This window comes from Phyllostomus discolor, chromosome 2 (assembly GCF_004126475.2).
Source record: "Phyllostomus discolor isolate MPI-MPIP mPhyDis1 chromosome 2, mPhyDis1.pri.v3, whole genome shotgun sequence".
Lineage (NCBI taxonomy): Eukaryota > Metazoa > Chordata > Mammalia > Chiroptera > Phyllostomidae > Phyllostomus > Phyllostomus discolor.
In genome coordinates, this window is record NC_040904.2 from 117998221 (window position 1) to 118019549 (window position 21329).

The window sequence follows — 21329 nt, forward strand, 5'->3', positions numbered from 1 at the left end:
CCAAATAGTTAAAAAATTGTTTGAAATGAAGTGGTTGAGATAATGACTTACAATAAATATTTGACTACAATGTCTCTAGCTGCCACAGAGCATAATTCTGGCAGGTCAGTGGTATATCTGCAGAAGTGTAGATAAATGAATCATTTGTGACATTGAAGGTTTGAGGCTTATAATGCTTCATATTGGGCCTCTGCTCCAAAGCATTTGTTTTGTGCAATTATGTAAGAACTGTGCATCTAGACACACTTTAAGAGGAAGAAGAAAAACTACTTTAGAAAATGTGAGGGTGAGTGTGCTTCTTACAAATTAACTGAGTATTTTGAATTTAGAGGCTTTATAAAGTAGGTTACAGACATCTCACATAACTGGGAGCCATGAATGTTAGGGTAAACATTGAAGTTGTAGAATTTCAATTTTGGAAGGCACTAGAATTTATCTACTAGTTTAATCTCCCTTCCACATGCCTGACTCTTCTCTAGGTAGGGGTAAGTTGTAGTATTGCAGCCATATGCCTTTCACTTCATAAAATAGAAGGGAAGAAAGTTGTGCGAATTCCATTAATTTCTCATGAGGCATGAGAGAAATGTTTATGGTCTAGGAAAGAATAGTTGTCTGGTTGAAATGTTCCTGAAATCAAGAACATTTCACAAATACATCCCCTCTGCTTTTAGGTACTCCTTTAACATCTATGGTGTTGACAAGAGAAAAATTCTGAGATGTGTTAGATTACAGCCCATGATTGGAGAGTAGGGAGAGGAGAGTAATTAATGAGTTAATAGCTGTGGGCCAAATAGCAGTAGATTGCTCACAGTCCTAAGGCTTTGAATCAACTTCAGTGACCATCAGAGGCCACCATATCTCTCATATGCCTGTACCCAATCTAAAGAAAAAAACATTTCTTACTAGAAGACTGCATTCCTATTATAGAACTGCCTGGGCTTCATCCACCCACTCCATGCCCTCCCCCCTCCCACCCTTATCTGTAGCCAATGTAAATTTTTTTAAAACAACTTACATCTTTCTTCCCCAAAACAATGTATCAAAGTGCCAGGATGGCACACATGTTCATCTTCCCCAACTTGCCCTTCTGCTGGTGGTTTAGATTGTACAATCCAGGATCTGGTTTTCTGGCTAGCATATGGCTCAATAAACCCTTTCTTTAAGAAAAGTTTTTGGACTTTTGGTCAAGATGGTGGTGTAAGCAGCTATGGATCACCTCTTCACACAACCACATCAAAATGACAACTAAAATATAGAACAACCATCACTCAGGACCAGCAGAAATCAAGTTGAATAGAAGTTTGGCAGCTATGGAATTAAAGAAACCACATCCATCCAGACTGGTAGAAGGGGTGTGGGTGCAGATGCAGAATGTGTGGTGAATAAAAATTTGGAAGGGATATCTCAGGAACAAGAAGTCCCAGACCCACACCAGTACCCCTAGCCCAGGATTTCAGAGTCAGGAAGATAAGTCCCCATAACTTCTGTCTGCAAAAACCAGGAGAGAGTGAGTCAGTGGAAGAAACTTCTGGAGCCCCAAGCAGTTTCTCTTGAAGAAACCAAACACAGACTCACCTACTCAGACTCCCTCAGGGCTCTGGCACTGGAGTGGTGGCTTGAGGGGCACCAGTGGCATACAGGGGAGGCTGAGGTGTCAAGCATCAAAGTGAGCAGAAGCCATTATCCTTTTCTAGGCCCTCCATCACTGTTTGACCAGCCTCAGAGAGCCCCAGAGATTCCACCCTACCCAACTGACTGGCCCACCTAAGCTACTTTTCATACGAATAGTCATGGCTCTTGCTTGACAATTTCCTAAATCCTCTCAAAGCAGCAACAGCCAGCCTCAGTGAACCTCAGGCCTAGAACTAGCAGCCTAGATTCACAGCTTGGCTTCGCCTGGAAATCTCCAAGCCTGGCACAAGTAGCAGCCATCTCAGATTGCTTTATAACTCAGGCAGGGTGGCTCTGGGAAAAACACAGGTGGGGGCTGACCTCGGCCTGCACCACCTGGGAAACCCCAGGGGCCAGCACACCCAGTGGACAGCTACAGACCATGTCAGAGCACCACAATTATGGCCCTGCACAGCTGATCTTCTATGGAGGGTGGGAGTTGGTGGCCGGTGGTCACAGCCAATCCTAACAGCTGACTGGCCTGGGAAAATCCCTCCAATTGTTCTGCCAACAGCAACCAAGGCTCAACTACAAGAGCAAGGTGTACTCAGCCCACACAAACGGTGCACCATGAGTACCCAGCTTTAGGGATGCTGTGCCACTGGACCCTACAGGACACCTACTACATTAGGCCACACTACCATGACACAGAGTCAAAGCAGCTCTACCTAATACATAAAAGCAAACACAGGGAGGCTGCCAAAACAATCAGACAAATAAACATGACTCAAATGAAGGAACAGATTAAAACTCCAGAAAAAGAGCTAAATGAAATGGAGATAAGCAATCTAACAGATGCAGAGTTCAAAACACTGGTTATAAGGATGCTTAGTGAGGACCTTAACAGCACAAAAAAAGATCCAGCCAAATACAAAGGATACACTGTTTTTAATAGAAATAAAGAGCAATTACAGGGAAAACAACAGTAGAGCGGGTGAAGCTAAGAATCAAATTAATGACTAGGAACATAAGGAAGCAAAAAACAATCAATCAGGATGACAAGAAGAAAAGAGACTCCAAAAAAAAACAAGGATAGTGTAAACAGCCTGTGGGACAACTTCAAGGGGTCCAACATTTACTTCAGAAGGGTGCCAGAAGGGGAAATGAAAGAGCAAGAAATTGGAAATCTGTTTGAAAAAAAATAATGAAAGAAAACTTGCCTAATTTGTTGAAGGAAATGGACATGCAAGTCCAGGAAGCACAGAGAGTCCCAAACAAGACAGATGCGAAGAGGTTCACCCCAAGATACATGATAATTAAAATGCCAAAGTTCAAAGATAAAGAGATGGGAGAGTGGCTGTGAGAGAATGGGTGAGAGGTGATGGGATTAAGAAGTACAAACAGGTAGTTACAGAATAACCATGGGAACATAAAGTACAGAATAGAAAAAAAGAGCAGCCAAAGAACTTACATGCATGACCCGTGGGCATGAACAAGGGTGAGGGGATTGCTTGAGGAGTGGAGGGTACTGGGTGGAGGGGGGAAACAAGAAAAAATCAGGACAACTATAATAACATAATCAATAAAATATAGTTTAAACAAAAGAAAAAAGTTTTCTACATGGACCTGGCCAGGTTGCTCAGTTGGTTGGAGCATTGTCCTGCACACCGAAGAGTTGGGGGTTTGATCCTTGGTTGGGGTGCATATGAGAGGCAACCAATCGATGTTTCCCTCACACATCAATGTTTCTCTCTCTCTCTTTCTCTCTCTCTCTCTCAAATCAATAAACATAGTTTTTCAAAATAGTTTTCTTTTTTTCCCAGTTTATCCCCTTTATCCCCCCTCTGCCCTGTACCCTCCAACCCTCCAGCCTCCGCCACCCCTGTTAGTTCATGTCCATGGGTTGTACATATAAGTTCTTTGACTTCTCTGTTTCCTATACTATTCTTAACCTCCCCCCCATCTATTTTGTGCCTACCAATTATGTTTCTTATTCCCTGTACCTTCCCCCCATTCTTCCCCTCCCCTCTCCACTGAAAACCCCCTATGTGATGTCCATTTCTCTGATTCTGTTCCTCTTGTAGTTGTTTTTGTTTTGTTTTGTTTTATAGGTTCAGTTGTAGATTGTTGCGAATTTGTTGTCATTTTATTGTTCATAGTTTTTTTATCTTCTTTTATTTCTTAGATAAGTCCTTTTAACATTTCATATACTATGGGCTTGGTGATGATGACCTTCTTTAACTTGACATTATCTGGGAAGCATTTTATCTTCCCTTCTGTTCTAAATGAAAGCTTTGCTGGACAGAGTAATATTGGATGTAGGTGATGTAGGTCCTTGCCTTTCATAACTTCAAGCACTCCTTTCCAGCCCTTTCTTGCCTGTAAGGTTTCTTCTGAGAAATCATCTGATAGTCTAATGGGAACTCCTTTGGGTAATGTAATTATGATGTGCCTTGGTGTGTGCTTCCTTGCGTCCAACTTTTTTGGGACTCTCTGAGCTCCTGGGCTTCCTGGAAATCTGTTTCATTTGCCAGATTGGAGGAGTTCTCCTTCATTATGTTTTCAAATAAGTTTTCCATTTCTTGCTCTTGTTCTTCCCCTTCCAGCACTCCTATGATTCAGATGTTGGAATGTTTATAGTTGTCCCAGAGGTTCCTAAGCCTCTCATTTTTTTTGAGTTCTTGTTTCTTCATTCTGTTCTGGTTGACTGTTTATTTCTTCCTTTTGTTCCAAATCATTGATTTGAGTCCCTGTTTTCTTCCCTTCACTGTTAGTTCCCTGTATATTTTGCTTTATTTCACTTTAGGTAGCCTTCTTTGTTCCTTCATTTTGTGACCAAGCTCAATCAGTTCTGTGAGCATCCTGATTACCAGTGTTTTGAACTCTGCATATAAGTTGGCTATCTCTTCATTGCTTAGTTGTATTTTTTCCTGGAGCTTTGATCTGTTCTTTCATTTGGCCCATTTTATTTTGTCTTTGACACACCTGTTATGTAGCAAGGGGTGGAACCTTAGGTGTTCACCAGGGGAGGGCAACCCACATCACTGTCTTGTGGCATTGCATGTAGGGGAGGAGTCCAGGAGGGAACAGTGATGCTTGCTCTGCTCTCTCCTGGCTTTCAGTCACTCCCACTGCCACCCACAAGCAATTTGAGCCCTCCTGGTGTTGATTCCTAGGTGGGTGGGTTTGTGTACATTCTAGGACCCTGTGGGTTTCTCCAACAAACTCTCCTGTGAGGCTGAGTGTTTCTACCTCCGTTTCAACCCTCACAGGTTTTTTCAATCAGAGGTTTGAGGCTTTAGTTCCCCATGCTGGAACCCTGGTTGCACAGTTTGTCTCACTCCCCAGCTGTTCCTCCCAGTTTATCTGCACTCAGATGTGGGACTGCCTGCTCTACCATCTGCTGCCTTGCCAGCCACAGTCCTCCAGCCACCACCTTGCCTCAAGTCCTCTCCCTGGCTGCCCGTCTCTGCCCCTCTTACTGGTCTGGATGAATATTGCTTCTTTAAGTCCTTGGTTGTCGGACTTCCATGCAGTTCAATTTTCTGGCAGTTCTGGCTGTTTTTTGTTTTTAAATGTATTGTTGTCCTTCTTTTGGTTGTGTGAGGAGGCACAGTGTGTCTACCTATGCTTCCACCTTGGCCAGAAGTCTTCAACCCTCATATTTTTTACTTAGTAGTCTGTGGAAGAACAACTTAAGACCACATAGTGATTGTCATACCCATTCAATGGTCTGAGCAGTGGGAGCTGCCAAGCAGTTTCAATGGGGACAGCTGAATGGGCATAAGTACAACTGCTCCCCTCCAGGCTAAGGAATAGAAAGTATCAACTCACTACAAAGGAAGTGATGCGTCCACCAGAGGGAGCCATCTTTGCCCAGGAGAAGACAGAACACATTTCGAGTGTGGGAGTGCTAAAGGTTTGGGTTCTGGTTTTTAAAAAATCACCTAAAGTTCTGTTGTGAAAGAAGAGAAAAGAAAGGGGCTTTGCAGAGAGGGTTATAAAAATGTGGGGTACATGGAAAGAGAGGAGTAGCAAGTCAAGAATCACTGGGTTGGGTCACCCAAGGCCTGGGACCTAATTGAAGACATTAAACTCAGAAGAAGTCCTACTACCTTGATTGTGAGGGCAAAGGGTAAGACCACTGGGAAGGGTAATAGTCAAGAACCCGAGGGGTTTTGCGCCTGCAACCCACTAGGGGCTGAATGCCCAGCTTTAACTTGAGCAAGAGACACTCAGAGGGCAGCCCAGGGTCTCAGCAGTTCCTCCCACAATGATTCAGAGGAGAACATGCCTGCCCTAGCATGCTCTTGGGCTCCAAAGAGATATCTGGCCAGCTGTGGGGGACCTCCCACCCTTTCCCTTAAGCAGGCTAGAGGTCTGGAACTAAGACACCCTATCCTTATTTGTGTATGTCTCCTGGGTGGGAACAAAGAACAAGAATTTGGGAGTGATGGACATGTAGCCACACACTCAAATACACAAGTTTATACGTGATTGATTACCATTCTGAGTAGACTGGGCTTATCTTCTTGTGTTAAAGAAGCTACTAGGAGAGTTATAATAATGTAGTAAAGTTAAAATTTCTCTTGGATGATTAACTGCTATAGTAGTGGTCTACTACTTATCATGTCACATTCACGACAGTTTTTAATTATCTGCTGGCATCACTATCTCAATGTTGAGTCTCATTGCAGCATTGACAAACTTCATGAAAGATCACAACCATGCACTGAGAAATCTCAGACCTATATATCTCAGGTAGTGACATGCCAAGAACAATATGGCTATTAGCAAACCTGTAATATATTCTGCTTTATCAGTGGATGGTCAAAAAAAGTCTAGTGATAAGAATGTACCTTGAATCATATAGAATTTTCAATTTAAAAGTGACTTTGGAGATTCTAGAGCCCAACCTCCATCTTTTTCTTATAAGTATTATATAAAAGACCACACTTTCATAGCAGAAAATTTAGAAATAAACAGAATACAATGGAGGGAAAAAATTCACCCACCATCACACCACCCAGAAGAGGCAAAGTTTTTTAATTTTGCCATATTCTTCTCAGACATTTAAAATTTTGATACATTTTTTTCTCCCTACGTTCCACTGTTGAGATCATATTATACATACAGCTTGTATCCTCCACTTTTAACATTATATAGTGATCATTTAATTTGTCATTAAAAACTCTTAGAAAATAGGATTTCTAAAGATTCACAAAAGGTCAATATGACATAGAGTTAGACCATAAATTTTTTTAAAGATTTTATTTATTTTTATACAGAGGGGAAGAGTGGGAGAAAGGGAGAGAAACATCAATTGTGTGGTTGCCTCTCATGTGCCCCCTGCTGGGGATCTGGCTTGTAACCCAAGCACATGCCCTGACTGGGAATCGAACCAGTGACCCTTTGGTTTGCAGGCTGGTGCTCAATACACGGAGCCACACCAGCCAGGGGCAGACAATAATGTTTTTAATTGTCTCATGCCATTGGGCATGTCATTTTTTTTTTAAATATCACTGTAAATGTGTTGGAGTAAATAGTTCTGTGCTGGTTTTTGTCTTTATAAGCTCCACTTTCTTTGTTCTCTCTGCATCAGCTGAGTTGCTACCTGAATGTGTCTCCTGGATTGCAACTCATTTGTTCAAATAAATGCTTTTTATTTTTATTACACTCTAGAGCTAATTTTGGTTGACAAGGGCACCAGAGACAGTTCAAGAAAAGACTTGGAGGTGCAACATGAGGTGTCTCACATAGGCAACAATATGAGCCAAACTGGAGATGTTTGGCCTTCAAAACAGAGGCTAATGGAAAGACTGACTCCACATGGTCACCTGGAATGCTCCTGGGCCTTAAAGGTGCAGAGCCCCCTATGGGGAGTGTTCCCGTCCTTTGGGGTTTTGACCACTCAAGATAACAACTTGCTTTAGTCCAGTGGGTCTCACAGTCTTTGAACTCAGGAGCCTTTTACCCTCTTAAACAGTATTGAGGACCCGAAAGAACTTTGTGTGTGGGGAGGGTGTGAAAAAAGCTGTATCTGTCAACATTTACCATATTATAAATTAAAACTAAGACATTTAAAATGTTTATTAATTGAAAAAATAATAAAACCACCCTGGCTGGTGTGGTTCAGTGGACTGAGTGCTGGCCTGCAAACCAAAGGGTCATCAGTTGGATTCCCAGTCAGGACACATGCCTGGATTGCAGGCCAATCGCCAGTAGGGGGTGCACAAGAGACGACCACACATGGATGTGTCCCTCCCTCTCAACCTTTCTAGATAGACCCAGTCCAAGGCCCTTGGTTCCAAAAGGGGGCATGCCCAGAGCCAAGGGAAGGAGCTGGGAGGTGGGTGCAGAGAGCCACAGCAAAAAGTGTCACTCTGGGCATGATGGTCTTTCACAGCTGTCTGTTCTTAGGTTTCTCAAGTCATTCTTTCTTGCAGGAAAAAGAAAAAGAAAAAAAAAGATGAATCAAACAAGAACACGTCATGGTTTGGAAGCTCTGCCTGAACGCAAGGCTGCAGCTGTCACAGGAGATCAGTGAGTGGTCCAACAGTGTCTCCTGCTGTCTGTCAGCATCCTTCCAATCCTGTCTTTGCCTGTGACCAAGCCCATGGACACTGGGTTTTTCTCAGCAGAAGCTGCTCGCTGTGTCACATGACTGTAGTGCTTTGTTTTGTTTTGTTTTTTTAACTTTGTATTTGGGTAGATAAAAGTAAAAAAAAGTTTGAGTCTAAGCACAAGTGATCTAATAACATTGACTTTGTGTGTACTCCTAAAGCAGGTGCTGTTTATTTTGAACAGAGACTTGATGCTGAGATAAGGTTGAAGATTAAAGAGCTCCCAGAGCAAAAAGAAATGGCCTCAGGTTACAAAGCTAAGCTGTCTATAATATTTAGAGCATGCAAAATATAGGCCAGTGATGTTTCTGGGGAAAATGCAAAATCCCAGGAAGCTAGGACCAGGAGTATGACATCAGGGCCACCTTCTTCCATGTTCCATGGCTTCGGCTGTGTGCTGCTGCACACCTAGGAATCTCTTTTCACCTGTGGGACACACCCACCAGAACCAGCCCTGGCTCCAAAGGCACAAGAAGAAACTGCTGTGTCCTTGGCTCTTGGTTTCTTGGGCACTGATTTATTAAGGGTTATTATTATGTATAACATTGTATTGAGCACCGGGTAAAGAGGATATATCATGCAGAAATCAAATGGTTGTCACTGACAGGCCCCACTCTGAAGGACATTGTAGATAAATATATGAATTTAACAAATAATATGAGTGCCTAGTATGTGTGATGCATGGGTAGTCAATGGGGAAGTAACACATCTTTAACAAAAATCACTACACATAAAAAATAGTTTGACATGAATCCTAGATCAATAAAAGCTTAAGCTAAAAATCTTCTAGAAGAAAACAGAATGTGTTTATGATCTTGAAGAAGAAAAAAATTTCTTAAATATAACCCAATGCATTAGTCATAAAAGAAAACATAAATTTGGGATTCATCAAAATTAAAACCTTCTGCTTTTTAAGATACTATTCAGAAAATGGGGTAAATGTTCCCAAAACACACATCTAACAAAGAATTTACATCCATATTCCTCCTTCTAATGCAAAATCACGAGTTTTCTGTCTTAGCATATATAATTATTCTCTAACATGGAGAATGACAATCCTTTTTTAAATATATTTTATTGATTATGCCATTACAGTTGTCCCATTTTCCCCCTTCACTCTCCTCCACCCTGCGCACCCTCTCCCACCCACATTTTCCTTTAGTTCATATCCATGTGTCATGAGTTCTTTAGCTTCTATATTTCCCATACTATTCTTGCCCTCCCCCCTATTTTCTACATACCATTTATGCTACTTATTCTCACTACCTTTCCCCCCTGTCTCCTCCTCCCACTCCCCTGTTGTTAACCCTCCATGTGATCTCCATTTCTGTGGTTCTGTTCCTGTTCTAGTTGTTTGCTTAGTTTGTTTTTGTTTTTGTTTTAGGTGTGGTTGTTACTAATTGTGAGTTTGCTGTCATTTTACTCTACATGTTTTTTATCTTCTTTTCTTAGATAAGTCCCTTTAACATTTCATAAAATAAGGGCTTGGTGATGATGAACTCCTTTAACTTGACCTTATCTGAGAAGCACTTTATCTGCCCTTCCATTCTAAATGAAAGTTTTGCTGGATAGAGCAATCTTGGATGTAGGTCCTTGCCTTTCATGACTTGGAATACTTCCTTCCAGTCCCTTCTTGCCTGTTAGGTCTCTTTTGAGAAATCAGCTGACAGTCTGATGGGAACTCCTTTGTAGGTTATTGTCTCCTTGTCTCTTGCTGCTTCTAGGATTCTCTCCTTTTTTACCTTGCCTAATGTAATTCTGATGTGCCTTGGTGTGTGCTTCCTTGGGTCCAACTTCTTTGGGACTCTCTGAGCTTCCTGGACTTCCTGGAAGTCTATTTCCTTTGCCAAATGGGGGAAGTTCTCCTTTATTATTTGTTCAAATAATGTTTCCCCTTTTTGCTCTTCCTCTTCCCCTTCTAGTAGCCCTATAATTTGGATGTTGGAACGTTTAAAGATGTTCTGGAGGTTCCTAAGCCTCTCCTCATTTTTTTAATGCTTGTTTCTTCATTCTTTTCTGTTTGTTTCTTTCTTCTTTCTGGTCCACTCCATTGATTGGAGTCCCAGTTTCCTTCCCATCACTATTGGTTCCCTGCGCATTTTTCTTTATTTCACTTAGTGTAGCCTTCATTTTTTCATCTAATTTGTGACCAAATTCAACCAATTCTGTGAGCATCCTGATTACCAGTGCTTTGAACTGTGCATCTGATAGGCTGGCTATCTCTTCATCGCTTAGTTGTATCTGTTGTAGAGCTTTGCTCTGTTCTTTCATTTAGGCCATTTGTTGTTGTTGTTGCTTTTTTCTTTTTGTCTTGACACACCTGTTACATAGTGAGGGGAGGAGCCTTAGATGTTCACCCCAGTGGGTCAACCCAGTTGCTGGGTTGTGAGGCTGTATGTGGGGCAGGGGTCAGAGAGGGAACAATGGTGCTTGCTCCATTCTCTGTTGGATTTGTCCCTTCCTCTGCTTCCCCCAAGCAAACTGGGCCCTTCTGGTGTTGACTTCCATGTGGGTGGGCTTGTGTACATTCTAGGACCCTGTGAGTATCTCCAAGGAATTCTCCTGTGAGGCTGGGAGTCTCTCCCGGAACCTTAACCCCCACAGGTGTTTTCAACCGGTGTTTTGAGGCTCTATTTCCCAGTGCTGGAGCCCTGGGTTGTGCGGTTTGTCTCGCTCCCCAGTTTTGCCTGGTTTATCTGTACGCAAATGTGGGACTGCCCCGTCAGCCGGCTGCCTGGTTGGGTCTGCTCGCTGCCACCCCGTGCCAGGGCTCTGCCAGCCTCCGCCTGCACGCCTGGGGTCTGCTCGCTGCTGCCTTGCATGCCCCAGGTCCGCCAGACACGGATTTTTTTTGCTGTCACCCCTCTCCACCCATCCACCTGACTCTGCCCCTCCTACCCATCTGCATGAATGTGTCTATTTTAACTCTTTGGTTGTCGAACTTCCATACAGTTCAATTTTCTATCAGTACTGTTTTTTGTTTGTTTGTCTCTAAATTTCTGTTGTCCTTACATCTTGGTTGTGCGAGGAGGCACAGTGTGTCTACCTACGCTTCCATCTTGGCCAGAAGATGAGAATTTAGTTCTTTTGAAACTCTCTGCCCCTGATACCCATACATGTTCTTCCTGTTTCCCCATCTTTCTAATATAGTATTTTCATGATTTTGGTGAAATATTTAGCTTTTCATTGTTATAACTATGCCAGTGCTTTCTCTAAATGAACCATATGGTAAACAATAATTCTTTGCTTTTCTGCACAACCTTTAGTTTTCCCTAGAATTAATTATTGGCTTGTGTTTTCTAATCAGCAATTTATGTCTTCCAGGTGCTTGTCCCAAATTCAATTCCAGACTCTTTACCAAGTACCCTACTCTCCTTTCAACACAGGTGAAAGACGTCTTCCCTGAGAAGTCTCTCCAAGAGCCTTCTGACCCTTGATGCCCCAACATCAACCCAGTGTTTCCCTTTCCTCTGCTCCTTTTTTGGGTCCATCTCTTGGATGCCATGTCTTCCCCCAGCTTGGTTTACTCTTTTCTTTTGGTGGAGGACATCCTGTGAAACCTTCCTAAGAGAATGTATGGAAGGAAACTATTTATTCTTGAATATCTGAAATGCTGTTATCCTATTCTCATACTGATAACTTGTCTGGGTATAGAATTTTAAGTCACAAACAATTATTTTTACAAATTATGAGGGCCTTGTTCCATTATTCTCTAATATCTGTAAATGGTATTAAATTCAAAACCATTCTGATTCTTGACCCTTTGTGTATGAGCTGTTTTATCTCTGGAAGCTTATAGGATTTTCTTTGTTCCAAATATGTATTCTAAAATTTTGTGATGACATGCATTTGTATGGGTCTATTTTTATTCATTTTCTGGGCAGTTCAGTCCCTTTATATCTAGCAATATATCCTTTAGCGCTAGAAAATATTCCTGAATTACTGCATTGAGGATTCAACTCCAATTAAATTGTTTTTTCTCTTGCTTGAAACTCTTATGATTCAGATGTTAGACATGGACTCATCTTCTAATTTTATGTTTCTCTCTTACTTTCCATTTCTTAATCTTTGGCTTTTTTTCCTTCTGGGAGAGTTCCTTGACTTTATTGCCCAAACTTTCTACTAAGTTTTTCATTCTTGCTATCATTGCTATTTTTTAAATTCTAAAGCATTCTCTTTTATTCTCAGGATTTTTATTTTCCCCATAGTATCCTGTTCTCATTTCAAGGCTGTAAGATTTCTTATCATCCTGAAATTATTCATGGTAATTTGTTGATACTTTCCTCTCCTTGCATAGCTACTTTCATTTAGGTTGCATTTTTATCTTTTTAAAGATTATTTATTTATTTATTTTTAGAGCGAAGGGAAGGAAGAAAGAGAGGGAGAGAAACATCGCTGTGCAAGAGATACATCAATTGGGTGCATCTCTCACACCCCCAGCTGGGGACCTGGCCTGCAACCCAGGCCTGTGCCCCAACAGGGAATTGAGCAGGGCACAAGGCATTGTGACCTTTGTATTCACAGGCTGGCACTCAATCCACTGAGCCACACCAGCCAGGGATAGGTTGCATTTCAAAAAAATTGATTTGAAAGAGAAACATTGATTCTTTGTTCCACTTATTTATGCATTCATTGGTTGATTCTTGTTGTATGTGACCTGACCAGGGACTGAACCCTCAGTGTTGGCATATTGGGATGACATTCTAACCAAATGAGCTACCCAGCCAGGGCCTAGGTTGCTTTTTGACTTTGTGTTGTCTGTTAGATTCTCTCCTCAGGTTCATTTAGTCTTCAAAGGATAACATCTGAGGGCTGGACAGTAAAATGCAGACTGGATCTGACTGTCTGAGGGAAGCTTCAATGTAAGGTAATCCACTAGGTTCCCTAGTTGGGGAACCTTGATATCCATATTTTCAAGTCTTTCCTCCTAGGGTGTTCAGAGGTCCTAGAGATGACCACCAATCTCCTGCCCTGAGCATGACAACCTTGTTGCCAGTATTCCAAGAGCTGACTAGGAAAAGAACTGAAAGATTCAGTATGCATACATTCACTTCATCCTGCTGTGGAGAGTCCCACAGTTCTGTCCAAAACCATGCCCCATAACCTCAGCAGCCCTCTAGTTTACCATCCTCAGGGAATAACCTTCTCATCTTTTTCAATCTGGAGTAAGGGCAGCCACTCATCGGGCCAGAGTTGAGAAGATAATCTGGATAACTTCCAGGACAGATTTTCATCCTATCTTCTTTATTTTATCATGAAATATTACTCAAGACAGACCACATTCTGGGCCATAAAACACATTTTTATACATTTAAAATAATAAAAATCATAGTTTTAGACCACAATAGAAATAAACTAGAAATATATAACAGAAAGATCACTGGAAAATGCCAAAATACTTGGAGATTAAGCAACACACTCCTAAATAACATATAAGTCAAAGAAATTTCACAAGAAATTTTAAAATATTTTGAACTACATGAAAATAAAACTACAACAAACATCAAAATTTGTAGGATGCAACAAAAGCAGTGCTTAGAGAGAAATTTATAAAAATGACTATGTATATTAGAAAAGAAGAACAATGTAAAACCAATAATCTAAACTTCCACCTTAGGAAACCAGGAAAAAAAGAGCAGTTAAATCCAAAGCTATCATAAGAAGATAAATGATAAATATTAGATAGAACACAAATCAATGAAATTGAGAACAGGAAATCAGAATAGAAAATAAAAGCAAAAGCTGGTTCTTTGAAAAGATCAATGTAATAAATACACTTCTAGACAGACTAACTAGGGACAAAAAGAGGGAGAACACAAATTGACAGCATCAGAAATAAAAGAGGAAATATTACTACCACATGGATATTAAAAGGACAATCAAGGATTATGAACAACTTTATGTCTACAAACTTGATATCCGAGATGTAACAGACCAATTCTTTGAGACACAATCTGCCAAAATACACCCTAAGAAAAAGACATTCCAAATAGGCCTATATTATAAAATCAATACTATTTGACAATAGAAAGTAATGATACACTGACACATGCTATGACACAGATAAACCTTTAAAACATTGCTAACGAAAGAAGTCAGTCACTAAAGGCCATTTATATGAAATGTGTACAATAGGCAATAGAACCCAGAGACACAGAAAGTTAATGGTTGCCTAAGGTGGGAAGTTGGGATGGGAATAAGAAATTGGAGTGATTGCCAAAAGGAACAGGGTTTCTTTTGGGGTGATAAAAATGTTCCAAAATTGACTGTGGTGATGTTTGTGCAACTCTGTAAATATGCTAAAAACTGTTTAATTGAATGGGTAAATTTTATGGATTTATGTGAATCATATCTCAATAAAGCTATTTTTAAAAAATGTGCAAAGTCTTAATGAAAGCCTCAACATGAAAGAGAAAGAACAAAGCAAAGAAAGAAACCAGCAAAACAACAAAAAGGAACCCACAGGACATACAGGCATTTGGGAAGCAGGAAAAAAAACCCCAACTTGAAATATTAAGAGAAATAATAAACATAAAAATTGACAACATAAAACAAGAACAAATTGTAATGCACACCCCCCAAAATATTTAATTTAAAATCTGTAAGATACAGTCAATGACATCTTCCAGAAAGTGAAATAGAAAAGACATGGATTTTAGGGTATAAACATAAGAAAATTAGAGGGTCATTTGAGGAGCTCCAACTTATAGGAATTAGAGAACAGAAAGAATAAAGTTCAAGGAAATAATGCAAGAAAATTTCCCAGAACTGAAGGGCACTAGTGTCTAGGTTGAAGGCTCCTAGAGCATTCAGCCTATTATCAAGGAACACCATCATGAAGTGTACGACACTGGGCATATGAAGATGATCCTAAATACTTCTAGAGAGAGGAAGACAGATCAATCATACAGAACTGAGAATCAGAATGGCAATCACGCCAGAAGCAAGAAAACAAAGGACTCATGTCTTCAAAGTGCTGCATGACTTTTCATGCTAGAATTTTATGCCCACCCATATTTTTCAATTGAGTATAAAAGGGACATTTTCAGACACTTGGCAAAAATGAGATCCCACATAGCAAAGTGACAAAAGGAACTTCCAAGATGACAGCTGGTTGCCAGGTTTGGAGAACAGCTGGTCCAGACTGCAGGAGGAGGTGGACAAAGCATCTGCACTTGGGAAGTAGTCTGGCATCTGACAGATCCACTGTAGCAGCTGGAGAGGAAGGAAGGAGGGAGGGGAGGGAGGAACCTGCAGTTTCAAAGAAAACAAAGCAAATTAAAAAATTAAATAATTATTAAGTCCAAGAGGAAAGAATTTTCATACAAGAAACAATCGCAATATACTAAGACTCAAAGACTAACTAGCATAGTATTAATAATCTTTACATTGACAATTGATTTAACTAAAAATTTTGATAGAACTGTAATGGGAAACAGATTGAGGAGAGGGATAAGAGAATTATCATAATATGCAGTTGATAGAACAAATTGAAAATAAATAAGTCAAGAAATATCATTAAAAGCTACTAGTAACATAATAAACATAACATTGTATGTATACCTAAGACATAATATTGTATGTCAACTGTAATTGAAAAAAAAAAAACAAATTAATAAGCCTGTGGTCTTAAAGCTTTTTTGTTGTTGTTAGCAGAATGCTTTTTCCCAAAATTTATGTAGAACAAAAGCACAGCTAGTCTGACGGAAGCAGAGGGCAGGGCTCTCTTGCCCTAGCAGCCCCTGAAACACCTCCTCTTAGAAGTCACTAATTCTGGAGAATTTTAAAACTTACTGGTTCAGACTCTGACTCATATAACTAATGAGCCTGGAAGAAGTTATACAAAGTTGGTGTTACACTCAAGTCTATGCCCAGGACTCTTTCTCTTACATGGTCCTGCTTCAAAAATTTATAAACAAAGGGAGAGCGGTATCAATTAATGCCAATTCATGTTTAGAGATAAGAAAATGTGAATATCCTTGATTACATTGGTGTAGGAATTGGGGAAAATCAAAGGGAATGCAGGAGACTTAAGGCTTTCACAGATTTAGCAAAAGAAATAAACATATAGGTTCAAGAAGCTGAGTTAACTACAAACAGGGTAAACCCAGGGAAATCCAGGCTGAGACATGTCATAACTAACCTAAAAGGTAATCAAAGAAAAAACCTTGAAAGCAGCCAGAGAAAACCAACATCTTTTCTATAGGGAGTAATAATTAGAATGACAACAGATTCTCCTCAGAGATCATCAAGGCCAGAAGGAAGTGTCAACCCAGAATCCTGTACCCTAAACATGATTATACCCCAAACAAATGTGCCTAAAATACCTTTCAGGATAAAGGGAGAAATGAAGACACTTTTCAACAATGGAAAACTAAGAATCTGTTGCCAGTTGACCTATCCTAAAAGAATGTCTAAAGGAAGTTTTGTAAAAGAGGAAAAGATAGAAGAAGACTTAGTCCACCAGGAAGCAAGAACTCAGTTTGAGACACTATTAGTAAATACAACAGCCTTCTCTCTCCTCTTGAGTTTTCTAAGGTATGTTTGATGGTTGAAACTAATGTATAGTAACACTATCTGATTTGAGTTTCAAAAGAACAGTGTTGTCATCAGGCATTTCTCTCAAGAGGCCACATGTATTTAACCACAGTTTCCAATAACCATAGAATTTTTCCTCCTTTCCACAGTTAAATAATCATATTTTGTCCACTAAATTTAAGCTGTCACTTTGGGAAATGCAAAGTTCCCTTGCTAAAGGAAATGTTTGGTTTTTTTTTAACCAATGGAAAAGGATAAAATGCTTGATAAAACGACTTATAAATACACACATAATGGCAACAATCTTTCTTGACTATGCTGAATTTTGCCAGCTGAAATAAAATATTAGTTAAGTACTGGGGCTTTAAACTTGGTTTATAAGTCAAATTTGGAAGAAATAAACTGCATTTCTTTTTTTATTTTATTTTAATCATTGTTCAATTACAGTTTTCTCCTTTTTACTCCCAATCCAGCCCCCCCTCCCACCCCTCCCCACTTCCCTCCCATTACCACCCTCCCCTTAGTTTATGACCATGTGTCCTTTAAGTTTGTTCCCATGAACCCTTCCCACTGTCCCCTGAAATTCCCTCTACTCTCTTCTGTGGGCACTGTCAGCCTGACCTCTATTTCAATGTCTTTGGTTATATTTTGCTTGTGTCTTTGTTTTGTTGTTTAGGATCCTGTTAAAGGTGAGATCATATGGTATTTGTCTTTCACTGCCTGGCTTGTTTCGCTTAGCATAATGATAAACTGCATTTCAAAAATTTGCAACTAAAAAATGGTTCAGACCACAGGAGGTTCAGGGGAAGCGTGCTATGCTGGCTAATGTTTTTCTCTTTGTGATTTGCACTTTGACTTATCAAGGGGACATGTAGCATGCAAGGTGGAGAAGGAAACTTGGAAGGGATGTAATATAATTTGCTCCCTCAACAAACTCCAATCATATCCAACAATGACTACAAACATAAGAAGCCAGGCCTGACTGTGCCCTGCAACCCTCTGAATAGAGAATTCATGAATGCTAGAGTATTTACCTCCTATGGAATCTATCAAAACATTGAAGAGACTGTTCTCCATAATCTGTTGTCTGGCCACTAGACCAGTTAAATGACTCATGTTAGCTGGGCAGAAAGAGATGATGATGAATGAGAAAAGAATGGAAATCATTTGGGAATCTCAACTGAGGAAGGTCTTAGGAACCAGCACCCAAATAATGCATAAAATTAGGATCATCATTTTTAAGAATATTCAAATAGATGTCAAGCATACATAAAAGATGCTCAACTTCTTTCAAAATAAGAGGAATGCCACGTAAAAGTACACCGAGGTTTTGTCTTGTTTTTTAAAATTTAGTTAATAGGCAAAGATAAAAAAAGGATATTAGTACACTGTGTGGCTGGCAAGAGTCTACCTAAACTATCTGCACATTGCTATTGGGAATGTATATTGACCCAATATCTGTTGTCAGGTCTAAGATTGGATTTTATCCTACTTACACGCTAATAAGTAAGTGAGCCTGTTTATTCTTTCATGGATCCTGGATTAAGACAGGAGACGCCTGGATCAGCAACAAAGGACTTTGTTACTCACAGCACATGAAGCAGTTTGAGCACCAGTGTGTTGGCACAATGAGCTATGAAGCAGTGGAAGGTGCTCATTGCAAACTTGAACCTGAGAAATGGTCCACATAAAGATAGGTCAAGGACGTGCTTTCTCGGCTACCTAGTGGGGTGTGGAGGAGATAACCTAGAGGAGGAGGAGAACCTAGAGGGGTTCCTCCTCCATTATGCAGGGCTACTTTGCAATAAAAACCACACATACACTTAACTTTTGACCCAGCAATTCCATCTCTAGGAATCTATCCTACATATTTCCTTGCACAAAGTGATGGCTATACGGAGTTACTTATTCCAACATGGTTCATAATAGAAAAAGACCAGAAACAATTGAAATGTCTATTGATACAGGACTGGTCTAATTATAACAGACCCTCACAATAAAATATTACACAGTGATAATAAAGGGTGAAAAATTCATGTGCTGGTACAGATAAAATATGCATAATTCTCCCACTTGTGTAAAAGAGGCAAAAAAGTATACTTTCTTGTGCCAAGTATGCATAAAGTTTCACTTTTCTAAAGATACACAAAAAACTAATTTTAACTCATATATGACACACTGATAAAAGCAAGAACTTAAAATTCCAATAAAACATGACACCAAGGGGTTTGTATTCAAAATTTTAATAATATTTTGTGCCAATAGAAGCTTTTCAAAGGCAATGATATATCAATAAATAATAGTTAAATTGAGTTCCTGAGAAAGAACCTACCACTTAAAAGTGTGTCAGAGCGCTGTAAATAACAACACAGCATTACTGTAAAGTTGCAGAAATACTGACAGTCATGGTACAAGCACAGCAGATGTTGGGATTTATCATTCATACAAAATGTAAACCAGTACACAAGAATTTTTTTTATAGTTTAGACATGATAAACTTATAAGTGTTACTGCCTAGATATATACTAAATAATGAATACATTATGCAAAAAATGTCAAGGAAAAATATGTGGAATAATATAATGAAAATATGCATTGGATTCTTAAAAAGCAAGAGAACTAAACTTTTCACTGAAATATAAATCATTTTAAATAGGACTCATACTAATTTGAAATAAGGAATATTTTATATGTTTATCTATGTAGTTATATATATATCTACACATCTAAGAAAATAGGTATGGCTTCATTTTTATTTGTATTCCAATGTCACTGAATAATCCTTGCTGTTTTACAAAGATGAGGAAAATGTACTTTTAAAGAAACAAGTTAAGGCTGACATTTCAAAGCACACCAAAACAAAGAAAAGTGAAAGAATGCCAAGATCACTAAATTTCAACATGGCGAGACTGCAGCTGTCTCAGCAGCGCGAGGAATGGTGGCAGGCAGACTTCACGGTGGGGCTGTCTGGTGGCGGCTATTGGACCCCACACGTCAGCTATGCCAAGAACAAGAGAGTGATCGACTGGTGAGACCAAGTTCCACGATTAACTTCAAACTTTTTGGCATAGCTAAATTAATCCCTTTAGAAGCACATGAGTTTAGTATATGACAAATGCTTAATTTTAGCCCCCAAAGAATCCAACCATACCCAAGACACACACAGAAGTTACTTCTCAGTTTCATACTTGCGTTTTTTTAACAAAACAGTAAGGGATACAATCACAGTGGTCACCCACCCATGTCATCACACACTGTCTATGTCTCATTTATAGATACTGTATAAAAACATCTTCACAGAACCCGCTGTGAATGGCAAGACACAGTCATTCATAACAGAAAGCCCAGCTCATGCAGCACTCTACACACCAGACATCAGAAGTCACACCATGGAGTCACCTTGCTCACGAACTGCCTATTATACTATAATATGCAAAAAGCAATAAAAAAAGCAGCTTTTAACATATCACAATTTTTAAATGTGGGAAAAAATATAAAACAAAAACCACTGTGTGAATAAAATGGTATCAGTAACAACAAAACAGTGTTATTTTTATGTTATTGCACAGAGATTTCTTTTCACGTTCTTCAGTTTAATTTTCTTTTCCTAAATGTGAGTAAGTGCTGTGATAAAATACAAATGTATGTATAAAATAACAGCAGCATGATTTGTCAGAGTTAATCCCTATAGTTTAGTAATAAAAATGACTATAGACAAAATAAGTGCTCTTTCTAAACTGTACTAAATTTTAAAAAAATTCTTTCAATGCAGTGAAGGTCTTCAAAAGCTGATTCAAAGCCATGTTTACAACCATCCCCCTTATCAACCAGAATCTAGAAGTGAAGATATGCTAGACTGGAGTCCTTTTTTAAAAAGCATTTTTGTTTGTCTTGGGTTTTTTGGTGAAGACTAGAATTTCAAGTGAAGTAATCAATGAACTAACTGAAAATAAAGCTGCCCCGAACGTTCCATCAGGCCTTTTAAGGAACCAGCCACAAGTACCCAGGCCTGAGGAAGCTCGATGTCAGTGTCAAGTCTGTCTACACGTACACTGGTTGGCAACCTTCAGTCTGATCCACCAGATTGGAATTTTCCAAATCCGAGTTCTCAGCCTGTGACATCTCTGCTCCTGAAGGCTTTGGGCATCTGAAAGGGTAGCCATTGTCATCAAAGAACCTTCGGAAGGTAAATTCATAAAATGCGTGTTCAGGGTGCTTGTTATTTGGGGAGGTGAGTGTGTCCCAGGCCTTGGTGCTGTCTTCACTAGCATCATGCCAAGGGTTTTCTTCATCTACTGGGTCAAAATTTGAGGTGTCCATGGGGTGGCTGATCTTGGGAACGTAGGGGGCCGGCTGCTTCCGAATGTCACTAGAGAAATCAATGGTGACGAAGAATGGGTGGGCCTTCAGGTCGTCAGCCCCGTTCCTCCCCAGCCGGTGGTCAGCAGCACAGCATAGTTTAGTGATGAGGTCCCGGGCCTCAGGGCTCAGCTTGACCTGGGCTGGAATGTGGAGCGTGTTCTCCCAGTTTATCACCTCAAGAGACAATAGAACCAA

General features: G+C 39.9%; 1 protein-coding gene across 1 annotated transcript in view; it reads right to left on the reverse strand.

Annotated features, from left to right (window-relative positions):
- Window positions 1-18999: 18999 nt before the first annotated feature.
- Window positions 19000-21329, reverse strand: part of LATS2 (large tumor suppressor kinase 2) — a 101126-nt gene continuing 98796 nt past the window's right edge. Inside the window, 1 exon segment of the mRNA XM_028531862.2 lies at window positions 19000-21308. Within this exon segment, the coding sequence (XP_028387663.1) occupies window positions 20814-21308 (495 nt within the window). The 3' untranslated portion in view covers window positions 19000-20813.